Genomic DNA, 21,099 nt, shown 5'->3' with positions numbered 1-21,099 from the left:
GAGTGCATTTGATCAATGACCGATAATTTCATAAAAAATTTATAAGAATAATTAACAATAATTTTTTTCTTTTGCAATAAAATTTAAAAATACCCATTAGCATTAGAATGGATCGAGTCGGAGCTCCAAAGAGTTGGATCCATTTGGTGCGGAACCCTACCAAAACCTCGGAATGTTGAGAGGCTGAGTTAAACCTCTTCAATGGCGAAAACCTTTGCAGCGGGATTGCTGTCGGCCATAGCTGCCGCTGCTACTGCATCTCAGAATCAGAAGAATGTTTATGCAGATGGGTCTACCTCAAATGCTTATGAAACTCAATCTTCTTCGACGCCGCCCAAGGTTCGAAACGATCATCCAAGGACCACCTCTGCTGGGTTTGATCCAGAAGCCCTCGAGAGAGGTGTTAAGGCTCTTAAGGAAATTGCTTCTTCATCCCATGGCAAAAAGGTTTCAACTTTATACCCATTTCCCGCATTCAATTCAACTCTTACTCTTGTGGGTCAGTTTGATTTTAACTTGTCTCTTATGTTATAGGTCTTTGAAGCCATTAAAAAGCAAGAGGAGACAAAGCAAGCAGAACTTGCTGCTAAGGTTGCTGAGTTTAAACAAATGAAAGCACAGCATGAGACTGTAAGTTACTTAATTCTCATTGCTTTTAATTAGTTTATGCTTTGTTTTTATGGCAATTATTATATTTATTAATTTTTTACTTTTACTCTGTCCTGTGTCTATCATAGCCATATTTAATTATTGTGAGTTGATGTTGTCTGCTTGTGTAAGAAATAATTTCCCTTGCTTGGTAAATTCTAGCTGCTGCAAGGTGAAATTCATGTCTTCAGAATCCTGTTTCTTTGCAATTATGTCCTTGAACAATTGAATATTTGCCTGTAGCCTTTTGGCTTTGTTCTTTGTTACTTCGGGATATCTCGTATTGTTGTCTTGTGATTTGTTTTCTGGTGGTTTGCTTTGCAGGAAAGGCAAAGGATTATATATGATGAACAAAAAAAGCTGGCTCAGCATCAGGCGCAAACAAAATCCCAAATGGCTAAATATGAAGATGAGTTGGCAAGGAAGAGGATGCAGGTATTAAACCTTTTGAAACTTGGGATTTATATTTTGTCATTTTATGAGTGTTTCTCATTCTTGCATTATTACTGTCAGGCAGAAAATGAATACCAGAGAGCCAGGAACCAAGAGCTAGTAAAAATGCAAGAAGAATCATCAATCAGACAGGAGCAAGCTCGCCGTGCAACCGAAGAGCAAATTCAAGCACAAAGAAGGCAAACAGAAAGAGAAAAGGCTGAAATTGAACGTGAAACAATCAGGGTAAGGGCTATGGCAGAAGCAGAAGGAAGAGCTCATGAAGCAAAGCTAGCTGAAGAGGTTAACAGGCGAATGTTGGTTGATCGTGCTAACGCAGAGCGAGAAAAATGGGTTGCTGCCATAAATACAACCTTCGACCATATTGGAGGTACATATCTACTAAATGCATGATATGCAAAGTTGATTATCTAAGAAGAAAACAACCACCTCTATGTTTATTCTTTTGTGGTTTCTAAGTGTATGGACTAATCATCTTGTATATATGCTGGTTTTAAAATGTAACTTCATGTGAATTTTTATGGTAACATGTTATTTTATCCTTTTTACTTTTATAATGTCATTTACTGGGTGAAACTCTCAGCTTTTTATCTAGAGCCTATAACTTTCCTTGTTAATCAACAATATTGTAATTTGAGGATTGCTTTTTTTCCTCCATTTCCACTTTACTTACTGAAACATTTTATATGGATTACACATGACTTATTAATTCTCATTGCCTGATGTATTTCAGCTTAATTGGTTTGATTAACGTGAGTATCTTTTGCTTGTCTGGGTTAAATGAGCTCTATACCAATCTGCAAGTTAAAAAACTTGATCTCTTTGTTGCAGGGGGCTTAAGAGCCATTTTAACAGATCAAAATAAGTTGGTTGTAGCAGTTGGTGGAGTGACTGCTCTGGCAGCTGGGGTCTACACAACGAGGTATATGTTCTTAAGAAAGCTTACAATGAGCTGCTAATTCCTTAAAGGACTGTTCTTCAATTGATTTTAGAAGTATATGGCATGACAAGCCTTTCAGTCTGTATCTATAAGCTAACAATTCAGTTACTGATTATTGATACTATTGTTTACCCTTCCTTTTTGTTTTAAAAATGATTAAATTAAGGAAAAATAGTATTGATGAGATATATCATATACTATTTTTCCAGTCTTATTCATTTTTGATGTATTTTCTTTTTTCCCCTTTCTATATCAGGCTATTTGTTATGTCGTAGAATTTGCATGCTAGAGTTGTATAATTTATACTTGTGTTGGACTTTGTGTGTTATGGTTATCACTTGCTATTAGTGTAGTCATGGCTTATGCTGTGTATATTCATATAGGTCTGTTTTGTCTAATGCAGGGAAGGTGCACGAGTAATTTGGGGATATATTGATAGAATATTGGGACAACCATCACTGATTCGAGAGTCTTCCAGAGGGAAATACCCATGGTCTGGCATGTTTTCTCGTGCCATGACCTCCCTGTCTCGACGCACTGATCCAGGATCTGCTTCCAAAAATGGAAGTGGTTTTGGTGATGTGATTTTGCACCCATCTCTTCAGAAAAGAATTGAGCAGCTGGCATCTGCAACTGCGAATACAAAAGCACATCAGGCACCATTCAGAAACATGCTTTTTTATGGGCCTCCTGGAACAGGAAAGACAATGGCTGCCAGGGAGTTGGCTAGTAAATCTGTATGATTCTACACCTCTATCTATCTATCTATCTATTATCTTGTTCGTCTAGATTTTAAGTATGTCAGACAATATACCATTTTTGTACATGGATCAAATAGATAGGTGCATTGTTCAAACTTTGGTTTTTCCAATTTTCTGGAGAATTTTTAATTATATGTTATGCTTTGTATTTCATGTATATATCATCAACATAACAGCAAAAGTATCCTCACATTTTTCTGATTTCTTCTATCTTCCCATTCATAAATTTTGCTGCCTACATAAAAAATCCGAAAGTATGTTTTAAAGGCTCTATAAATTAATTTTCCTCATAACTTCCAAAATTCATAATTTCAAATTCTTGTTTGTGTTGAATTCAGTACTTGAATTGATATTCAGTGCCATGTTTCTGGCAATTGCATGTTTTATTATGAAACTTAAAGTTTATCCTGATCAGTTGACTCTGTTCATCAAGTTTATTTTATTTTTTAACTTTATTGTTATTGTATCTAATTTGTACTTTTCAATTTAATGAAGGGACTAGATTATGCATTGATGACTGGAGGAGATGTTGCTCCACTGGGATCACAGGCTGTAACAAAGATTCACCAGTTGTTTGATTGGGCTAAGAAATCAAAAAAGGGTTTATTGCTTTTCATTGATGAAGCTGATGCATTTCTGTGCGAGTAAGCAATACTTCTTCCATGTGTTTTCATTTGTTGCGCTTCTCTTTACTCATTGGCATGATTAAGAGTGAGTTTGGATTGACATTCATATTTTTAAAACACGCATTGAGCTACTACAAGCGAGTCGTTACACTGTTGGAATGTTGTCCAAGGGGTAAAAAAATGCCATACTCTATTAGTGCAGCTAGATGCAGTCCATCACTCTAGGATCATATTTATTGCTTTTTTAAAATTAAAAAAAAAAAGCTCCGAAAAGGGATGAAAGTTAGAAAAAGTTAATATGCAACATAATACGAAACTAACATTTTTGCATGAAAATTGTTTGGATTCATTGCGTTGGATGAATTTTGCAGGCGTAACAAGACCTATATGAGTGAAGCACAAAGAAGTGCACTAAATGCGCTTCTCTTCCGAACTGGTGACCAGTCTAAAGACATAGTTCTTGCTCTTGCCACAAACCGTCCTGGTGATCTTGATTCAGCTGTGGCAGACCGAATTGATGAGGTCCTAGAATTTCCCTTGCCTGGTGAAGAGGAGCGCTTCAAACTTCTTAAGCTCTATCTGGATAAGTACATAGCCCAAGCTGGATCAAGAAAATCTGGTTTAATTCAAAATATGCTCAAAGGAAAACCACAACAGATAGAGATTAAGGGATTGACTGATGATATCATAAAGGAAGCCGCAGCTAAAACTGAGGGATTTTCTGGAAGGGAAATAGCGAAACTGATGGCAAGTGTTCAAGCTGCTGTATATGGAAGTGAAAACTGTGTGCTTGACCCAAGCTTGTTCCGTGAAGTGGTAGATTATAAATTTGCAGAGCATCAACAGAGAAGGAAATTGGCAGCTACTGATAAAGCTAGTGCATGAGGATGTTTAGAGATTTTGCCAGAAACCCTTGTATTGTGGGGTTGGCTCCTGGCATTCTGTTCTGTGCATGCTGTCATTTAATTATTTCCCCAATTGATGGGAAGATTTTGGAATTTTACGGCTGATAATAATCAATATTCAATATTCATCACTAAATGTAACAGATGATTCAGGTTTTGCTTCCGAGTTAAAAGTTCTATTCTCCCTTGGCCACTGACCATACACTAGAGTTTCATACTATCATTGGAACTTACGTGACTATTATTTTTTGGTCCCACATGATTGTATTTCTTGAAAATTCATCAGTTTACACTGCTGTGGCCGAGGAGAGGTTCAATTTTTCAATTTAATTTTTTCCTGTCGTACTAATTATAGTAATATTATTGTGGGTTTATTATTGTCGTTGTTGTTGAATATATATGCACTCAAGTGGAGTACGAGGGTATGTAGTTTAATGGAGGATCAAACCATCAATATTATCAACACAAAACTCGCAGCTATCGAAATTGAAACTCGGCAGTTATTGGCTTATAAAAGTAGATGGTAGTAATTTAAAAAACTTTTGTGATTTTTTATTTTTGTTATTCAAGATTTATGCTTTATTTTGATTACTGAGCTATATAAATCTTTAGGTGTTTTTTGCAGGAAAAAAAATAAAAAATAAAACCCTAACCCACGATAATATCTTACAACCAGGAACTATACCCATAAATTAATCCATTTAAGCCTAACCTATTACTTTAATTTGGAGTCGCAAATGAGCTAGCTGTCTAACCCCTTCAAGGTTTGCTTCTTACATTCGTATTTTGCCTCGTAAAAACTAGCGTTATCAGGAGCTTGCAACTTAGGAATTACTGATATAAAATAGATTGCTAAACGAAGCTGTACTTCCAGTCTCTTACAAATTATTACTTCTGCACACAGCACAATGTAACACCGGATCACTAGCAGATGGTAACATTAACAATGTTGGCATATTATTATTTGGTAAATTGCAACAGTATATTTTTTAAACCATGATTTAGTCAGAAAACATCGTAACCAGAAACATTAATGTTCAGCAGAAATTCCATACATGTACCCCAGAATACTTGTAGAAAGCATGTCCTAATGGTGATGATCCTGAACATATCGCAGGCCACAATATTTGCAAACAGCTGGCTCAGCCAAATCAAGGCATATAAATTCAATTGGGTGTCCAAGGGCCGGATTGGTATCTGAAACCACGGAGCAATATCCAAATTAGTTATACCCCTCTCCTATATAATCATCAATTTTTAGCCGGAAACTATACATATAAGGTTTGTATCTCCTTTTCTAAATCTTGTGCATGTTTGAAGAGAGACTAGAAATTTTAGAAAGTTGTACATACCTCCTTCACAAGCGACTATCCTGCCTTCAACCTTAATAGGAGGAACTTCATTAATCAGCTCCATTGGAGATTTCTTGCTTGTATCCTATTACAGCGAGAAGAAACAAATATAAGTTTCACAACTTCCTGAGGACAATTTTGTATGCAGGAATAAGCTAAGATTACAGGCCTGGAGACCAACTTCTATAAGCTAAGCTTGCTAACAAAGTAACATACATGATGTTGGAGCCACTGAAAAAGAAATACTGCCATTAACTGACAAAAGTATTTCAATCTTATTTTCTTTATTTTAAAGCATAAAAGATAACAAAGGACCTGTTTGGAAGAACTTATGACAGTTATTAATAAAAAATAACTTCTGACTCTCATAAGCTGTTTTCAAATTATTTCAATAAGTTTATGAGCCTACTCAGGATTGTGTGGGATGGTTGGAGCGGACTCAAGGCTCGTACACATAAGCGCTCGGAAACCTCCCGAGGAAGGGCACTTGTTACGTTACCAACCAGAAAGCCCTTCCTGCTATCGGCAGGTATTGCGCATCGCAGCAGTCTAACCTTGTGGGCACCGGGGGGTAAAGCGAGAAGCGGCTCAGTCAGCACAGCTCTAGGCGCACTCAACCAGCCTAGGAAGAACACAACTGTAGTAACTAGTGAAGCGAAGCGTTCTAACACTAACCTAACAATAAGGGTGCTAAGCGCACACCGCGCAGCCTTCATTGATTGTGCTTATTTCGTTATAGGTGGCACACATAAACAATTCATCATTGAATTGATTGATGGAGTTAAATTCAATTTCGTCGGTGATCTTAGTGTTCATGTCGTCTCGTTGTAGCTCTTCTATAAGAACCTGGATTGAAAGAATAAATAGAGTAGAAAAAGTTCTTCGCTTGTTAGAAACCAGTCCTGACAGCATAGGTCCTTTATGATGATTGACCGCGGCAGGAATAGAAAAGAATGAAGAGCCGCCTCCTTTGAGCCGCCTCCTTTGAGCCGCCTCCTTTGAGCCTACCGCCCCTTCTCCTATACCTGGCAGCTTCTCGCTCACCAAAGCATACTTCGTTCGTTTCCCGGGACGAGCGGCTCCTTCTTTCTTCCTTCTAATTGATAAGAAAGCGGTTTTTCTTTTCCCTATCTTCCCTGACCTTAGATGGAGAAAGAAATGCTTAAGGAAAAGGCGCCCTAGAAGCCCTATCTTCCCGGACCATTCATTGAATATCCTTTCTTAAGAATTGGCACCGCACCCTAACCCTCTGGTCACTTCACTTGGCTTTCATGCCTGATTTGTTGTTATTTATACCCCGGTTTCTAACGGTTCACTTTGCTAGCTGCGGTCCCCTACTTCGGTGACCCTTTCCTTGCGGCTTGGCTTGCTTGCTCACTAATCATTGGCTTTAGACAGCGATTTCTTGGATGTCTGTAGGATGAGAGTTATTGCTTCATCCATAGTTCTGCTGATTTAGGAGTAGGTCTTGGCTCTTAAGGCTTTTCTTCTCGATACTTTGTCCTCTAGTCCCGCTTATTCTAAGTCTATGGTAGAGATAGAGCCCAGGAAGGTTCTCCATGACAAACGAGAAAGGCTTTTTGGTCCCTTAGTAGTAATAGTAGTGATTCCCAGCCCCTTTCCTTTACAGAAGAACTAAAAAGTGGATATTACGGTGGGCATACTGACACATACACTCCATACGGGAAAGACTTATACTACTATGATGTTAACTCTCTCTATCCTTTTGTTATGAAGGAATTCCCAATGTCTGAGGGTATACCGGTCTGGCATTCTGATTTAGATACCATTCCATTAGATAGCATGTTTGGGTACATTGAAGCTTATGTTGAATGCCCTAAGAGTATAAAGAAACCCTTTCTTCCCTATCGGAATAAGGATGGCACTCTTATCTTTCCAACAGGCACCTTTGTTGGGGTTTACTATAGTGAGGAGCTCAAGTATGCAAGAGAGATAGGCTACACTATATTACCATTGTGTGGATACCTCTTCGAGGAGATGGAAAGTCCATTCAAGGGCTACGTTAACTCTCTCTTTGAAAGCAGATCCAATGCTAAAAAGATGGGAAATAACACCCTTTCTTATGTATATAAAATACTAATGAACTCATTATATGGTAGATATGGCATCATTCCTCTTCGTTAAAGGCTGACTCCTCGACAACTGAGGAAGAAAAGAAAGACTCGCTATGCTTTTATGAGTGGATTTGAGAGTGCGGCATAGCTGGAAACTCCAGAATTTTAGGAAGGTTCTAACCTTAATGAAAAGGTAAGTTTGAAGAGAGATTGGAAAAAGTTCCCGAGTGTGAGTATCCAACCCCTTTTTGAAAGGATCTTTCTGCTTTTTAGTTTCCTAATATGTGTGTACATATTGATTGTATCAGTACTACCAGCGAGCTAAGAGCTAACCCCTTTCTTTTCCTATGGCGTTTTAATACTCACCCCTGAAAGTGAAATAGAGATAGAGAGAATCTATTAAGTTGGAAGGCGGAAAGAAGCACTGGCTAAGACTTTCATGGAGATGGGGCATATAGGGCAAGTGTACTAGCATATGAGTTTCCAGCTTTTGAATTAGTTTATCAAAATAAGTTGTTTTAAGCTTATTCCAAAGATTTCATTTCACCAATAAATTCAAGACATAAGTCATCATTTTAAAAATTTAAAAAGAGCTTATTAATTAAGTGCTTAAATATAGTTATCCAAACATACCCAAAGACCCAGAACCAGACAACATCAGCTAATAGTAACAGGATGGATCTGAAAGGAGAGTAATCCATTCCCTAAACGAGAAAACCCACAGTAATACCCAGTTTGCCATCCAGTATGCACCAAAGTCTTCCCTCTCAGGGTATGTTCAAAATTTCAATTCCCACTTTTTGTGTCTTAAAGTTTTCCGCCCTCAGAATGCAGATTTCTTCCTTACAAATTTCAACCTCAGGATGCACAGAAAAATTTTCCACCCAGAGCGATTTACTACATTCTTTTATTACATCCTCCCCCAAGATGAGTACATGTGTGATGATTAAGCTATCCTAGATGTTTCTTTTTATTCTCGATTTCAAACAAGTGGTAAGATAGGAATTGATAACGTACAAAGAGGCTACATCAGAGAGAACAAAATTTTATACAATGGATATCCACGAGAATTTCAAATTCCAGCAAATATCAGAACAAATCAGACCGAATTGACACCTAACACAATAATGAAAGTGAAAGAGGAACAACCAGTGGCTAAAACTAAATAATCCGGGCCAATGACCGTCAACATTTCACAAAATTCTATTAAATAAATTGCATAACTAATTTTAAATAAATAATAGGTAACAGATAAATACAAGTGATAATCCTAACTTGAAAATAAAGCTTGTTTAATCAAACATGAGGGGTTTAGTTTGGTATATGCGAGCATTACACATGAGGTGATTTACAATAGCATAACATGATGGATGATAATCGGAAAGAAATGTTGTACCTGCATCCACTTGGCGGTGTGGTTGCTGATTTGTGAGCTTACGAGGCTGAAGCTTCTCGTGCTTGTGTTCTTCGATGACGAAAACCTCATGAGATTCCTCAAAACACTCGACGCCATCTCCCAAACCCTATATTCAATCACACCACTCGAATCAGATCGACGAATCACGCGGGGAATGAATGAATCGCAGTGTATTGTATTGTGTCGTTCTGAATCGAAACCCACACACACCCTTGGTGTGCAAAACGACGCTTGGAGATGGAGCAGTTGGGCCTGCTCGCATCAGCCAATGGCCCATGAACTTGAACAAGTTATATTGTATATTGTTAGCCAATCATAAAAAAATAGGCCTGCCATCTTTACCAGTAAACCACTTCAGTTTTCCCGACCAAAACCACTTTCAGTTTCCCCATACTTAGTATAATATTTTAGTTTTGCTTGTATTCTATTTCGAGTATAAAATAGGCTAAGTCACATTTTTTTATCATATATTTAAATCTTTGTGTAAATTTACTTTTTTAATTTAAATTATTTATATTTAATCTTCTTAATGTTATTTGTTCAAATAAACTCTCGTACCTCAAAATCTTCTCTAATAATTGATCGAAATGTATGAAAAGTGTGATGCATTAGTTATTTGTATGCATTGATCAAAATTGTGCAAAATATTTAAATATAAGCAATATATAAAATATAACAATTTTTTATTTTTGTATTATTTAATCTATTTTTCTTTGCAAGAACTATACAAATCAATAATATTTATTATACATCTACTAATTTTTAAATAAAATTTTGAGAAAAAAACTTAATTTAAGCAATTAAAAAATTATGAAGACTAAATGCAAGCAACTAAAATTAAAGGAATCAAAATAATACATAAATTAAAATACAAAAACAAATAATAAAATTAAATTTATAAAATAAATTAATTTACCTAAATATGAAACTCTATTGTGAGGTAAAAAAAAAAATGAGACTCTACTATACTATAATTATTTAATAGGTTTTATTAACTTCAACTTTTAAGATTGAGTTTAAGTATCTACAAATAAAAAAAATTATAAAAAAAATATATAATTGTTATATTAAAGTTATAAAAATATAATAAATATTTCTCTTTTTAATAAAATTTTATTATTATTAACTATTTATCCTCAGTCTTTTAACAAAATCTTTATTTAATTTGCATTTTTTTGTATGAAAGATATTGTTAATGTCAAGGTGTTCAAGTAAGCGTTAAATAAAATACTAAATTAATGCAAGTATCTAAACACTATCATTGCGTTTTTGAAAATCTTAAAATGAGAGTGCATATACGCATTTAATTAGGTAAACATCTGGAATGATATATACAATTTATTTGGCAATGCAAAAAACCCAATCTTGTTTGACGTAAATATCCACAAGTATTTTATTTGAAGTAATGATATAAGAGCGATGTTTAATGTGCAAAAGATTAAGATTAGGGAATGTCTAACTTATATCATCGGATAAATAATCCAATTTTAGGAAGGTTAATAAGATTGTGTATATAAAATTAAGTAAAAAGTATAATTTTCAATACGATATTTTTACTTTATCAATTCACTTAAGATGGAGTTACTTATTTCATGAAGAAACTTAGACAAATCCAAAAGAACAATCTTAAGAATATCCAACTTGAGCATTTTCTTTATCTTGTCTCTTTATATGTGGCTTAACCTAAAAGAAATTTTAGTCAACTGCTATTTTCCTTCAATTGTGGAAAATGATTAGAAAGTGAAGAATTTTTTTTAAGTAAACGTTAAACAAATGAAAATTATGAGCATATTGCCATTTTTTCATAATATTTGCATAGGTGGCTTGCAAGCCACATACCCGTGGCTGTGTCAATGAATATTAGATAATACTCGTAAACATAGAAAATAATTTCGATCACAAGGTCAACTTTAGTGACACCACAGGCTTTAGCAAAGCATAGCAGTTTATTTCATTGCATAAATACACTTCATACAAGTCTCTGGTGTTCATTGACTCTGCTAAGCGCTAAACTTAATGAAAAAAGGAATGAATGCCCCCAAGGAGTAGGAGTTTCAAAATAAGAAGAATCAAGGAGAGAAAATAAATCAAACTTATTTCTTAAAATAAAATTAATTTATGCCTCAAAAAATGAAGTTAAATGAGAAATTTTATGAAAAAAAGAGGTACCTAACTTGATTTTAATTTATGGAAAACTTTGATTCATTTTATCTTCTTAATTTATCATTTTTATTTTCTTATAAAATACAAGTATTTGTTTAGAAGTTTTAAGCTAGTTTACACTCCATTCTATGCATTTAAAACATGGCTTTTCACACTCATTCTGCTTTATCCCTGTTTACAGTGATAAAAAAGTTGTAAGCGTAGATGTCCACGCTGCCAATGATCTGCTGGATTCAACTGGCTATAGGTATCTCGATGTGAGGTAACGAAGGGTTTGAGTTTCTCCAATTTCATTCTCTATTTTAAATTGATTAGGAGCACCGATAATCTACGAAGAAACTCAAGTCCTTTCACTCAGCAAACATTTCCCGAGTGACACTTGTTTTCTTTGTCCAATTTTGCAAATGAACAGGACGGTTGAAAAATCCAGATTTTGTTGCCCAGGTGGCAGCAATATGCAAGCATGAGGATCACTTAATTCTGGTTAGAAATCCGAAAATTTTTGGTTGTATTTTGACAGGGTATTTCAAAATGATCACAATTCATGTATTTGGATATTAAAAAAAAGTATTTTTAAAATGAAATAAAAATTTAATAAAATAATTTTATGTCAAATAAAAAGAATTTCAAATAACTAATTTTGACAGAATCTAAAAATCTCTCTATTATCCTTAATTTTTTTATTTATTTATCATTCAACTCCTCTCATACCTAATGCTCACTAACATCCCTTGTTATTCTTTTTATATTTTCTAAAATTTAAAATTTATCCAAACACAACCTTAATTTAATTTTCTTAAATATAAAACAACATAAATCATAACTGGCCACGAGGTGCCTCTCTTATTAGGAAATAGATAAAACCTAGAGATTATGAATGTTGATGTATGATAATGGATCACAAATTCAGGCTTGCAATAGTAGGATTTGGATCCTCTGCAGTGTTGGCGGGAACTGCAGGGGGCGCAGTGTGTTTTCGCTTAAGCGAATTTTTTCGCTTAAGCAAAATTTAACAAAACGTAATTTTGGCTTAAGCCAAAAAATTTAGCTTAAGCGAATTTAATTAAAAAGTGAATTTTCGCTTAAGTTAAAAAATTCGCTTAAGCCAAAATTGTGAAAAATTTTAAAACTTCATCTTCTTCTTCTCTAAACTGCAGAAAATTCAAGAAACATTTGTTTCTCATCAATAACTATCTAGAATCTTACATTTTTTATCCCACCAAATATTTTAAATGTATTGTCTAGTGTGCTACTTGTAATACCTTAATTTTATTTTTTTTGTAATCATAGTATAAACTCGGAATGACATAGGAAATTAGTGAAGTTATGTTATTAAACAAATATAATAATATGATAATAATATATTCCATTCAATTGTTTCTAAACAATTACAAGAGCTTGAATAATAAAATCATAATAATTAAATCAATTTAAGAAAAACATCAAAATATCATGGTCCTTCAGTGTTCTCATAATATACAAAAATATATCAATAATTACAAATATTCATAAAAATTACCAAAATACATTATTAGGACTATCTATTCAAAATAATATAAGTCCTAATGAGCAGTCTATCCATCATATAACCAAGTGACACTAGTCATCCCCGTGCCAACCTTCTATTAACGTTATGTCTTTCGCATCCAGATCATCATCCGAGCCAAGATACAAATCACCCGGATCTGGAGTGACCTGGGTACCCGTGATCTGCTCGAATGTCTATCACGATGGTTTCCCGAAGTGATCATGGTCATGATATGTGACTAGATAAGTCACTACTGCTGGAGTCCTCACAGTACCAGGAAAGATATATACAAAGAGTATGATGGATTCTATGTACAGGGAAATCAAAAGGAACACTAAAGGCTAGTTCCATTTCCACATAACCATCTCACTAGGTACCTTAGTATCATATACAATAATTCTAAAGAAACTAAGTCTCTGGTACTCATTAAGTACATAGTTCAACCTCTTTGTTACAGAACTATCTACTAATCTAATGTTCTCGAGTGGTGCTGTCATCTAGATTCCCTGAAAGGTTTACGTAAGGATGAGTCTCTATTCATATTACCAAGTATACATTCACAATTTGTCACATAGTAAAACAAAGATCATACAACAATCAATCATGTTACAAAATCATACTCATGTACACGCAAAAATCTTTAAGTGTTCAGCTTATTACTTTTCATCTCTCTCTTAATACTCAGGGTTCTCATTTCACTTTCACTGCCCCTGGGATCCCTCGACTATAGATAGTCGCTGGATAGCCGCAGTTACAAGGATACAAAGTGTGCCGACCCGGCCCCTTTTAGCAAAAGCATGATCAGGAGTATTAGTCAGAAAATGAGTGTGAGGCCTGTGATGCTCCTACTCTCATTTGTGTTGCGCAATTCAAGAGGAGCATCCACCACCCTCATTTCCCTACGACTTCTCAGTCTTCTCCCTCTTCCACACTCCCAGTGTATCTCTGAATTATCTATACTCATCCTTATCATATTCCTTTCTCATTTTATTTTCCTTTATCTGTATTTTTCCATTTCATCTCTATATTTTTCATTCTCTGTTTACTAATATATTTTCACACTTTTATCTCTCTATTTTACTCTAGTTTTATTATTATATCATACATCATTCAATCATTGTCGAGAGTTAGTCCCCTCAGACTCAGTCCACCACATACATGTATATACACTCAAATCAATGATCATACACTTCATTAAACATTACAAAACATGCTTCAAACATAACAAAAAGACGTTCTATCCAAAATACACTCAAAGTCATGCATTTCATTACAACCTTTTCATGAATACAAACATAACACTTTATTGGTAGCAAAATAGAGCTCTCCTTACCTTGAAATGGAGGTTTAGTAAAAGGGTTTTTGAGGATTCTTGCTCAAAACGTGAGGTTCTTCCTAAATATCACAAGAGACCTCATTTAGAAAAGAAGAATCAAGAAAATAACTAAAGGAATGGAGAATCAAGCTTAAAAAACTTACCAAAGAGAAAGGGAAGTGATCTTCGAGACTTTGATCGGAGAAAAGTTGGGATTTTTCAAGGATTTGCTGAGAAAATGAGGAAAGAAGTCATATAATCCAAATTTCTTAACATGGAAACCCTTAAATACCCATCAACTCGCAATATTCTCGCTATATCGAGCCAATTCTCGCTACAGCGAAAAAACCAGACAAAATGACACTTTGTTGTCTGTCATTCTACCTACAGTAAGAGCTCCTCGTTACAGCGAGAGCATCCTTGCTACAGCGAGAAGATTCTAGCTATAGCGAGAGAGCACCAGAATGCTTGTTTTTGGATGCTGATTTCTCACTACAACGAGACACATCTCGCTACAGCGAAAAATCCTGCAACTCACACATCTAAAACTCTCCTAATTTCAAGCAACATGCATTAACAACTCACATCAAGTATAAAATTAATAATTAATAAAATAAGGGTGTTACACTACTTGTGCTAAACATTAGTGAGATAGAACCATTTGAAATCAAGTTAAATTATTGATAATTGTAATAAGAATTATAGAAATGATAACTTTTAGAAATTGGTTGATAAATAGTTATATTATTACATGTTTTAAAACACTTAATTTTTTGTATTATGACTATAAAATGTGACCATAGGATCTTACACAAATATTTTTAAATGTATTGTCTTGTGTGTTATTTGTGTTAAACATTAGTGAGGTAGAACCATTTAGAATCAAGTTAAATTATTGAAATGATGATTAAGATTATAGGAATGATAATTTTGAGAAATTGGTTAAAAAATAGTTGTGATATTACATGGTTTGAAACACTTGAGTTTTTATATTATGAGCATAAAGTTTAACTATATGATCTTGTACAAATATTTTTAAATGTATTGTCTAGTGTGCTACTTGTGCTAAATATTAGTGAGGTAGAACCATTTAGAATCAAGTTAAATTATTGAGAATGGTGATAAGGATTATAGGAATGATAACTTTGAGAAATTGGTTGAGAAATAGTTGTGATATTATATGTTTTAAAACACTTAAATTTTTGTTGTATGATCGTAAAGTGTGACTACATGATCTTACACAAATATTTCTTAACTTTTATGTAGTTTAAAGCGGAAGAAAATAAAGTTTTAAAATCTTTTGTAATTTTAGCTTAAGCAAATTTTTTAACTTAAGTAAAAATTCACTTTTTAACTAAATTTGCTTAAGCGAATTTTTTTGCTTAAACAAAAATGCATTGCATCCCATGCAGAGGATCCAGATCCACAATAGTGGAGGAAGATCACTCTGAGATCCAAGCCGCGTTGTTCTGCTTGGTTCAGTAAGTCTTCAATCTTAAATTCTTAACCTTGATTCGCATTTTACCGTACTTTACAAAGCAAATTTTAGACTTCCCCTGCCCTAACTTTCCTATGGGGGAAAAGTAATGTGATTGAAATTTTTGACACAGTAAACGAGAATTAAAGGGTAAAAAAAATCGCTCCGAATTGATGGTGATCGCTCGTCCCGGGCCTTGGCAAAAGAAATTTCGTAACACGTAAACATACGATGTGGTAAACGCAAGGATTTAAACATATTGTTAACATGGGAGGAGGCTACTCTGCGAGGGTGGACGCTGGATTCGCCGGGAACAAGCCAGCAGAAGAGCTCAAGACTAGTTGCAAGTTCCGTCATTAAAAAGTCACATATCGCACAACTTAGTGAACACCGTAGCACTTATCTTACTATACTGGCTATTTCTTGTTCTTGCTTTCTCTATTTTTATTAATTAAGCCCGAAATTTTATTATTTTAATAAGAAAATGTTGACGCATTTTGTAACTTCCTTGTATTATAACTGTTATGAAGCATCTGAGCTCCGAATTTCCTCTTGAATTAGTTACTTACAATAGCCTGCAGATAAAAATTATAATTCTGTAAATGCGGAGTCGAGCATTTGTGGAAATGACGTCCAATCAAGTATCCAAACAGACATACTAAATTATTTGATATCTTAACGATATACTTAATAAGAATACCAAATCAAATGCAATCCTAAAAATTTTGCATCAGACACGTTGAATAATAAGTCTCACTTATTTAAGAAAATGATCCTTTATCTCAAGAGGACCCTAGTAAATGCTACGAAATAAGCAAGATAAGATGCATTGGTCCAGATACCAACTTAGCTGGAAAAGTTTACAGTTTGCACTATAAATCAGCGAATTCCAAAATTAATCCCATGCTGTTGGATTCCATTCTATGATCTATAGGACTAGTACAAACCGATTTCTGTCTAACTACAAAGGGGAAAAAATTACAGCGAAAATATATGTAGGGAAACAAAAAATCAGTTAAGGTAATAAATGACACATGATGAACGAAGAATTTGCCATTGACTACCGCTAACCACAAAAAAGCAAACAGACTGATCAGCTTTTAACCTACAGAATGACTTGGCTCTACTGATGAGTAACTACTATGAAGGTCTATCAACTTCGACAAATTTCTTTACAAAATATACAGACATGATTAAGGCAAGACCATATGATAAACTTGCATCTTAGTGCTCTTGCTTGACTCTTGCCTTTAATATGCCAGGAAGCGGTGGTGATGAGGGAGGCCGAATGGACACATTTGAAACTGAAGGAGGAACCTGTGACTGACACAAGCCGGACATGCTAGAACCTTCACCTCCATCAGTAAGATTGTGTGTCAAATTATCACCCTGTGGTCTCTCACAGAATTTCATTGCCTTGAGAACATAATGGTCGTCATGCAGCTCAAAAGGAGTACTGCAGAGAGAAGAGAAATTAAGCATAGATAAAAGTGGCGGACACATATCCCAACATGGGGACAAAAGCTTTGCACCTTAGCCCCGACAACCACCTCCCCCAACTTCTTGACTCAAATTTTTAGTGCCTTGGTGTTTGACCAAAATAGGATACACTAGTTTGACTTCCTTGACAATGACACTACTAAATTAGGCAATCTTTCACATTAAGACACCATACAGGAAAAAAAGACATTTATGTCATCACTCATAAAAATTGCCAAGTAAAGCAATTGAAGCTTTCTTACCTGTTGAAATCAAAATGAACAAGCTGCATATCTTCTGATATTTCCACTTCAACAGTTGCATGAGGACGTGTCTACAGTTTAAAAAGCCATAGATATGAAATTAATTAAATTGCAAATCACAGCAGGGTGAGTAGATTTTTCATTAATATTAAAAATTAGCAACTTTCTAAGAGTGACCGAGAATAGAATACCTAAAGGTAAGCTAAGCTAACAGTATGAGCTGATAATATTATTCTAGTATATAATTTATATTAGAAGTAACATTCAGTTCACAAATTCAAATGAATGTCTACATATTAAAAAAAAGTGAAAAGTATTTCTAGTGAATTCATTATGCAGCTCGAGTGTGGTCCAATTTCAGAATAAACATTTTTTTAATTTAAAACTCAAGCCAATGATTAAGTGCATGCTAAGTGGGAAATTGATACATATAAAATATGAGAATTATGATACAAATTGAAGCTCCAACGAAAAATTGAAAAACCTTTTCTACTGGAAAAGATATCCAAAAGAGGCGATAATGAGATGATGGTATACCTGTACCAAAATAAAAGGTAAAGATACACCTCCACTGGGAGGATTTCCTGAGCTATATAGTTGCTCATTTCGTTGAATAAGGTTTTGAAGACCTACGAACTTCATATAATAATACAAGTAGTCAGTAAACAAAAATTAAGCATTACAAAACAGAAGTAATTTGTCAGGGTCTTTCGCAATTGCATATTTCCAATGGAGAGAATCAGGTGCACAATCCCTCCTCCCCCCCCCCCCTCCCTCCCTCCCCCTCCTTCCCGTGTTAAATAATTTAAGTGAGCTGGACTTACTTGACCCTCGAGCTCCTGCAGATAGGCTGCCTTTTTTTCAATTCTATTCCTGAGCCCAAGACGCTCAGTCTGTTGAATCAAATACAGTTACAGAGTTTATAATGGTCCTTTATTGTATTTTGGATAAGCTCAGAACATCACTGCAGGGAAAGCACAAGCCACTTGGAGCAAAATTTACAACTCAAGGCTGTGGACAAACCTTTAGTTCTTCAATGTCGTTCAAACTAGTACGAGGAAGACCCTTCCATTGTATTTCCTTTTTGTCCTTAGAAATAATATCCATTGCCATGAGAACATTTAGAGCATCATAGACTCTTCGACGAATGTTTTTCTCATCGTATTGTTGCTGAAAAATGTTCATCCCCTCAAAAATAAGTCCACAATACTTATCTTACACCTTTAATCCGTGAATAGCAGATAATATTTAAATTCTTTATATGAAGGAGAAAAAAACCTGATCAGGGGACAAAACACTATTGCTTGGGTCAGCAAATTCAGCAACAAGTTCATCTGCCACCTATGATATAAAAAAAAAACTACATTAAATTTAAGAAACAGATTAGGAAATAAGGAATAATAACTAGTACCTAAAAAAAATTTAAGAAATTAATTGAACGACACAACTTCTATTTTATGATATACATTACTTCTAAATGTATGTCATATACTTAATCGTAGAAACAAAAGCAAGCAATTAAGTTAAATGTAGCAAAAACTGACATAAAGTAACCCAACTAACCTCATTGTAAGTTGTTCTTCCCTTGCTTTCTACCTTCTCACACACTGGAGACAACCAACAATAAATGAGAAGCAAAAGCATAAAGAAATTTATCAGCATGACCTACAAATGTGACAGTGTTCTATCTAAGAAGCACAAGAATCTGAACACCACTGTTGGAAATTTCACAATTTAGAATACTCTGCACACTAAATGCAACTTCGCAAGGCCAAATCAATAACTAGAAAAAGGTCAATGAACTTTATCTATTAAAGAACAATTTGGTTAAAAGAGATAGATATGCAACCTTTCATACTAAATTGGCGGAGCCCTCTTCCACTCTTATCACCTCCAACTGCACGTTGTCCTCTCTTTTTCTTCTTGCTACTGTGTAGAAACTGACAGCTGGTGAGGATTATTTTTTTAAACAAAAACAAAATCAAACACAGATAAATGACATTTACAATTAACACATACAAAGCCAATTTCATGCCTAAAATGTCATTCCCAATCTTTTCAATTTTTCGAAAAGCATAATAAAAGGAAATCATCAGTAGAAACATGCGAATATGAAGAACAATCATGAATTTACTCACACTCAGAATATAGACTAGACATAAAATCGAAAGGCGAAACAGCATTGTGCACGATATGAACAAAACGACATGGTAGGAGGTGATGAGATTAGAGAGGACTCACGCAACTGCTGCGTGCGATCCAGCATCGTCTGCGTGAATGTCAAGTTGATTTAATTTGAGAAAAGTGTTATCGGCGGGTGGCGGCAAGCCAGCGCTTCTGCTGGTGGAGGCTGATTGGCCGGAAATGGTGGTTCCACCACCGAATAGCTCCTCATCCTCTTCGTCTCCACAAGCTCGCGTTCCCATCGATTCCTTTGGCAATTCAAAAGAGAAAGAAATGGCGCCTAGGGCACGCAAAATGCGAGAACAAATTGCAAGGAAAAGAGAAACTACTAACTCGATCGCAAAGGCGGCGAGATCTGAGTGAGAGCAGGTTTCTTCAGTAGCACCACACAATACGTAATACGGTTTCGCTCCAAAATTGATTTTCACTGCATCCTATCGTAATCTATGTTGTAACTCAGCGTTCCCCTAATAAGTGCTTTTCGCATCTGAGTTCGTGCATATTTCATCAACCGGCTTTGAGTAAATAAATAGCCGTTGATTAAGTTTTTAATTAGTAAATATTATTTTTTATATGATTTATTTTAATAAATTAAAAAGATATAAAAACATTTTCAACTCTTGTCATAAACACATAAAATTTCTATAGAAATAAATAAAACTTTTAAGTACTCTTAATTAATTAACCATTTCTAATATTATAATGCAGATTAACCTCTTCGTATTTATATGCTTTACAATACAGAAGCTTCATCACTAGATGTGAAATTACTCTATGCATATTATTCATGTTATTCTTCATTTTTTATTTTTTCTACTTACCATGTTACTTATTCTTCATGTTGTTTCTCATCCCACTCAAATTCTCTTTTTGAACATGGCTTTCTTTCCAAATTTCAAAACTTTTATTTTTTTGTTTTCATTTTCTTTTGCTAGAGAGAAACTCGCCGTTAGCCACTACTTTCCAATCAGTTGCCATTGTTTTTTTCCTGCTTTTTCTCATTTTCATTTTAGCAAAACTCATCTTCTAAAGTTTAAGTATGCTACCAAATATTAACTTGGATGGCGTTGGAACTAGAGTAGTGAAGAGTTTCTCTCTAAGGTCAAAGTTGAGCACATCAAATCAATGTTGTTGTGTTTGGCAGTAATTTTATTTTATTTTTAAGGTGTTGGTGGTCTTATATTAACTATTGCATGTTCAAGAATACAGTGAATAGCTAAGATTTTTGTTTCAATTTTATACAATATGATAATTGTGGAGCATTATTCCCACAATATTTAAGGACATCATAAGATTTAAAGAGGATTCCTATTAAGTTCAAAATAGTCTATGCCATTAAAACTAACAATGTTGTATTTCTTTTAGAAACAACATAGTTTAATTTTGTTGAAATATTTGTTTGTAGCTATATATTTTACCATTTTTTCAGCTTATGCTTTTCTTTTGGATCTATATGTTGTTCTTTTAGTAGACGACCAAAATTTGCTTAGATTGCACCACAGTTTCCCATGTT

General features: G+C 34.6%; 3 protein-coding genes and 1 pseudogene across 4 annotated transcripts; 2 read left to right on the top strand and 2 right to left on the bottom strand.

Annotated features, from left to right (window-relative positions):
* Nucleotides 1–132: 132 nt before the first annotated feature.
* Nucleotides 133–4,613, top strand: LOC113864749 (ATPase family AAA domain-containing protein 3). 2 transcript variants are annotated; one of them, XM_027498814.1, is made up of 8 exons: nt 133–447; nt 535–630; nt 973–1,083; nt 1,162–1,471; nt 1,933–2,023; nt 2,445–2,778; nt 3,298–3,446; nt 3,800–4,613. In XM_027498814.1, exons 1-8 carry the CDS (start codon nt 202–204, stop codon nt 4,311–4,313), a joined length of 1,851 nt encoding a protein of 616 aa, XP_027354615.1. In that variant the 5' UTR covers nt 133–201; the 3' UTR covers nt 4,314–4,613. The 2 variants fall into 2 exon arrangements, with proteins under 2 accessions (XP_027354615.1, XP_027354613.1); XM_027498812.1 differs by having other exon boundaries at nt 163–447; nt 973–1,471; nt 3,800–4,320.
* LOC113864750 (NADH dehydrogenase [ubiquinone] iron-sulfur protein 6, mitochondrial) lies at nt 2,295–9,438 on the bottom strand. Its single transcript, XM_027498815.1, has 3 exons — nt 9,157–9,438; nt 5,686–5,770; nt 2,295–5,530 (listed from the first exon to the last, which is right to left on the bottom strand). The coding sequence occupies exons 1-3, from the start codon at nt 9,271–9,273 to the stop codon at nt 5,421–5,423; spliced, it is 312 nt and encodes a 103-aa protein (XP_027354616.1). The 5' UTR covers nt 9,274–9,438; the 3' UTR covers nt 2,295–5,420.
* Nucleotides 9,439–11,205: 1,767 nt separating this feature from the next.
* LOC113866051 lies at nt 11,206–16,020 on the top strand (annotated as a pseudogene).
* A 474-nt stretch (nt 16,021–16,494) lies between these two features.
* On the bottom strand, nt 16,495–20,066 carry LOC113865328 (transcription factor-like protein DPB). The gene is made up of 10 exons (XM_027499794.1): nt 19,916–20,066; nt 19,644–19,834; nt 19,252–19,331; nt 18,966–19,009; nt 18,681–18,743; nt 18,426–18,572; nt 18,227–18,295; nt 17,940–18,038; nt 17,403–17,473; nt 16,495–17,116 (listed from the first exon to the last, which is right to left on the bottom strand). Exons 2-10 carry the CDS (start codon nt 19,826–19,828, stop codon nt 16,885–16,887), a joined length of 990 nt encoding a protein of 329 aa, XP_027355595.1. The 5' UTR covers nt 19,829–19,834; nt 19,916–20,066; the 3' UTR covers nt 16,495–16,884.
* Nucleotides 20,067–21,099: the final 1,033 nt, after the last annotated feature.

Source organism: Abrus precatorius, unplaced genomic scaffold (assembly GCF_003935025.1).
Source record: "Abrus precatorius isolate BTA unplaced genomic scaffold, Abrus_2018 Scaffold4, whole genome shotgun sequence".
NCBI lineage: Eukaryota > Viridiplantae > Streptophyta > Magnoliopsida > Fabales > Fabaceae > Abrus > Abrus precatorius.
Note: the sequence above shows the minus strand (reverse complement) of the source record. Positions and strands in the feature narration are given on the sequence as shown.

Bases quoted from the DNA above. Each gene is read 5' to 3' on its own strand.
- LOC113864749 (XM_027498812.1), top strand. From the start codon at position 202: ATGGCGAAAACCTTTGCAGCGGGATTGCTGTCGGCCATAGCTGCCGCT. The intron at 448-534 runs GTTTCAACTTTA...CTTATGTTATAG, and splicing joins CTTCATCCCATGGCAAAAAG to GTCTTTGAAGCCATTAAAAA. The intron at 3,447-3,799 runs GTAAGCAATACT...TGAATTTTGCAG, and splicing joins GCTGATGCATTTCTGTGCGA to GCGTAACAAGACCTATATGA.
- LOC113864750 (XM_027498815.1), bottom strand. From the start codon at position 9,273: ATGGCGTCGAGTGTTTTGAGGAATCTCATGAGGTTTTCGTCATCGAAG. The intron at 5,771-9,156 runs GTACAACATTTC...TCGCTGTAATAG, and splicing joins ACACCGCCAAGTGGATGCAG to GATACAAGCAAGAAATCTCC. The intron at 5,531-5,685 runs GTATGTACAACT...CCGTGGTTTCAG, and splicing joins GATAGTCGCTTGTGAAGGAG to ATACCAATCCGGCCCTTGGA.
- LOC113865328 (XM_027499794.1), bottom strand. From the start codon at position 19,828: ATGGGAACGCGAGCTTGTGGAGACGAAGAGGATGAGGAGCTATTCGGT. The intron at 19,010-19,251 runs GTTGCATATCTA...GGTTGTCTCCAG, and splicing joins CCGCCAATTTAGTATGAAAG to TGTGTGAGAAGGTAGAAAGC. The intron at 18,573-18,680 runs GTTTTTTTCTCC...AACATTTTTCAG, and splicing joins GTGTTTTGTCCCCTGATCAG to CAACAATACGATGAGAAAAA.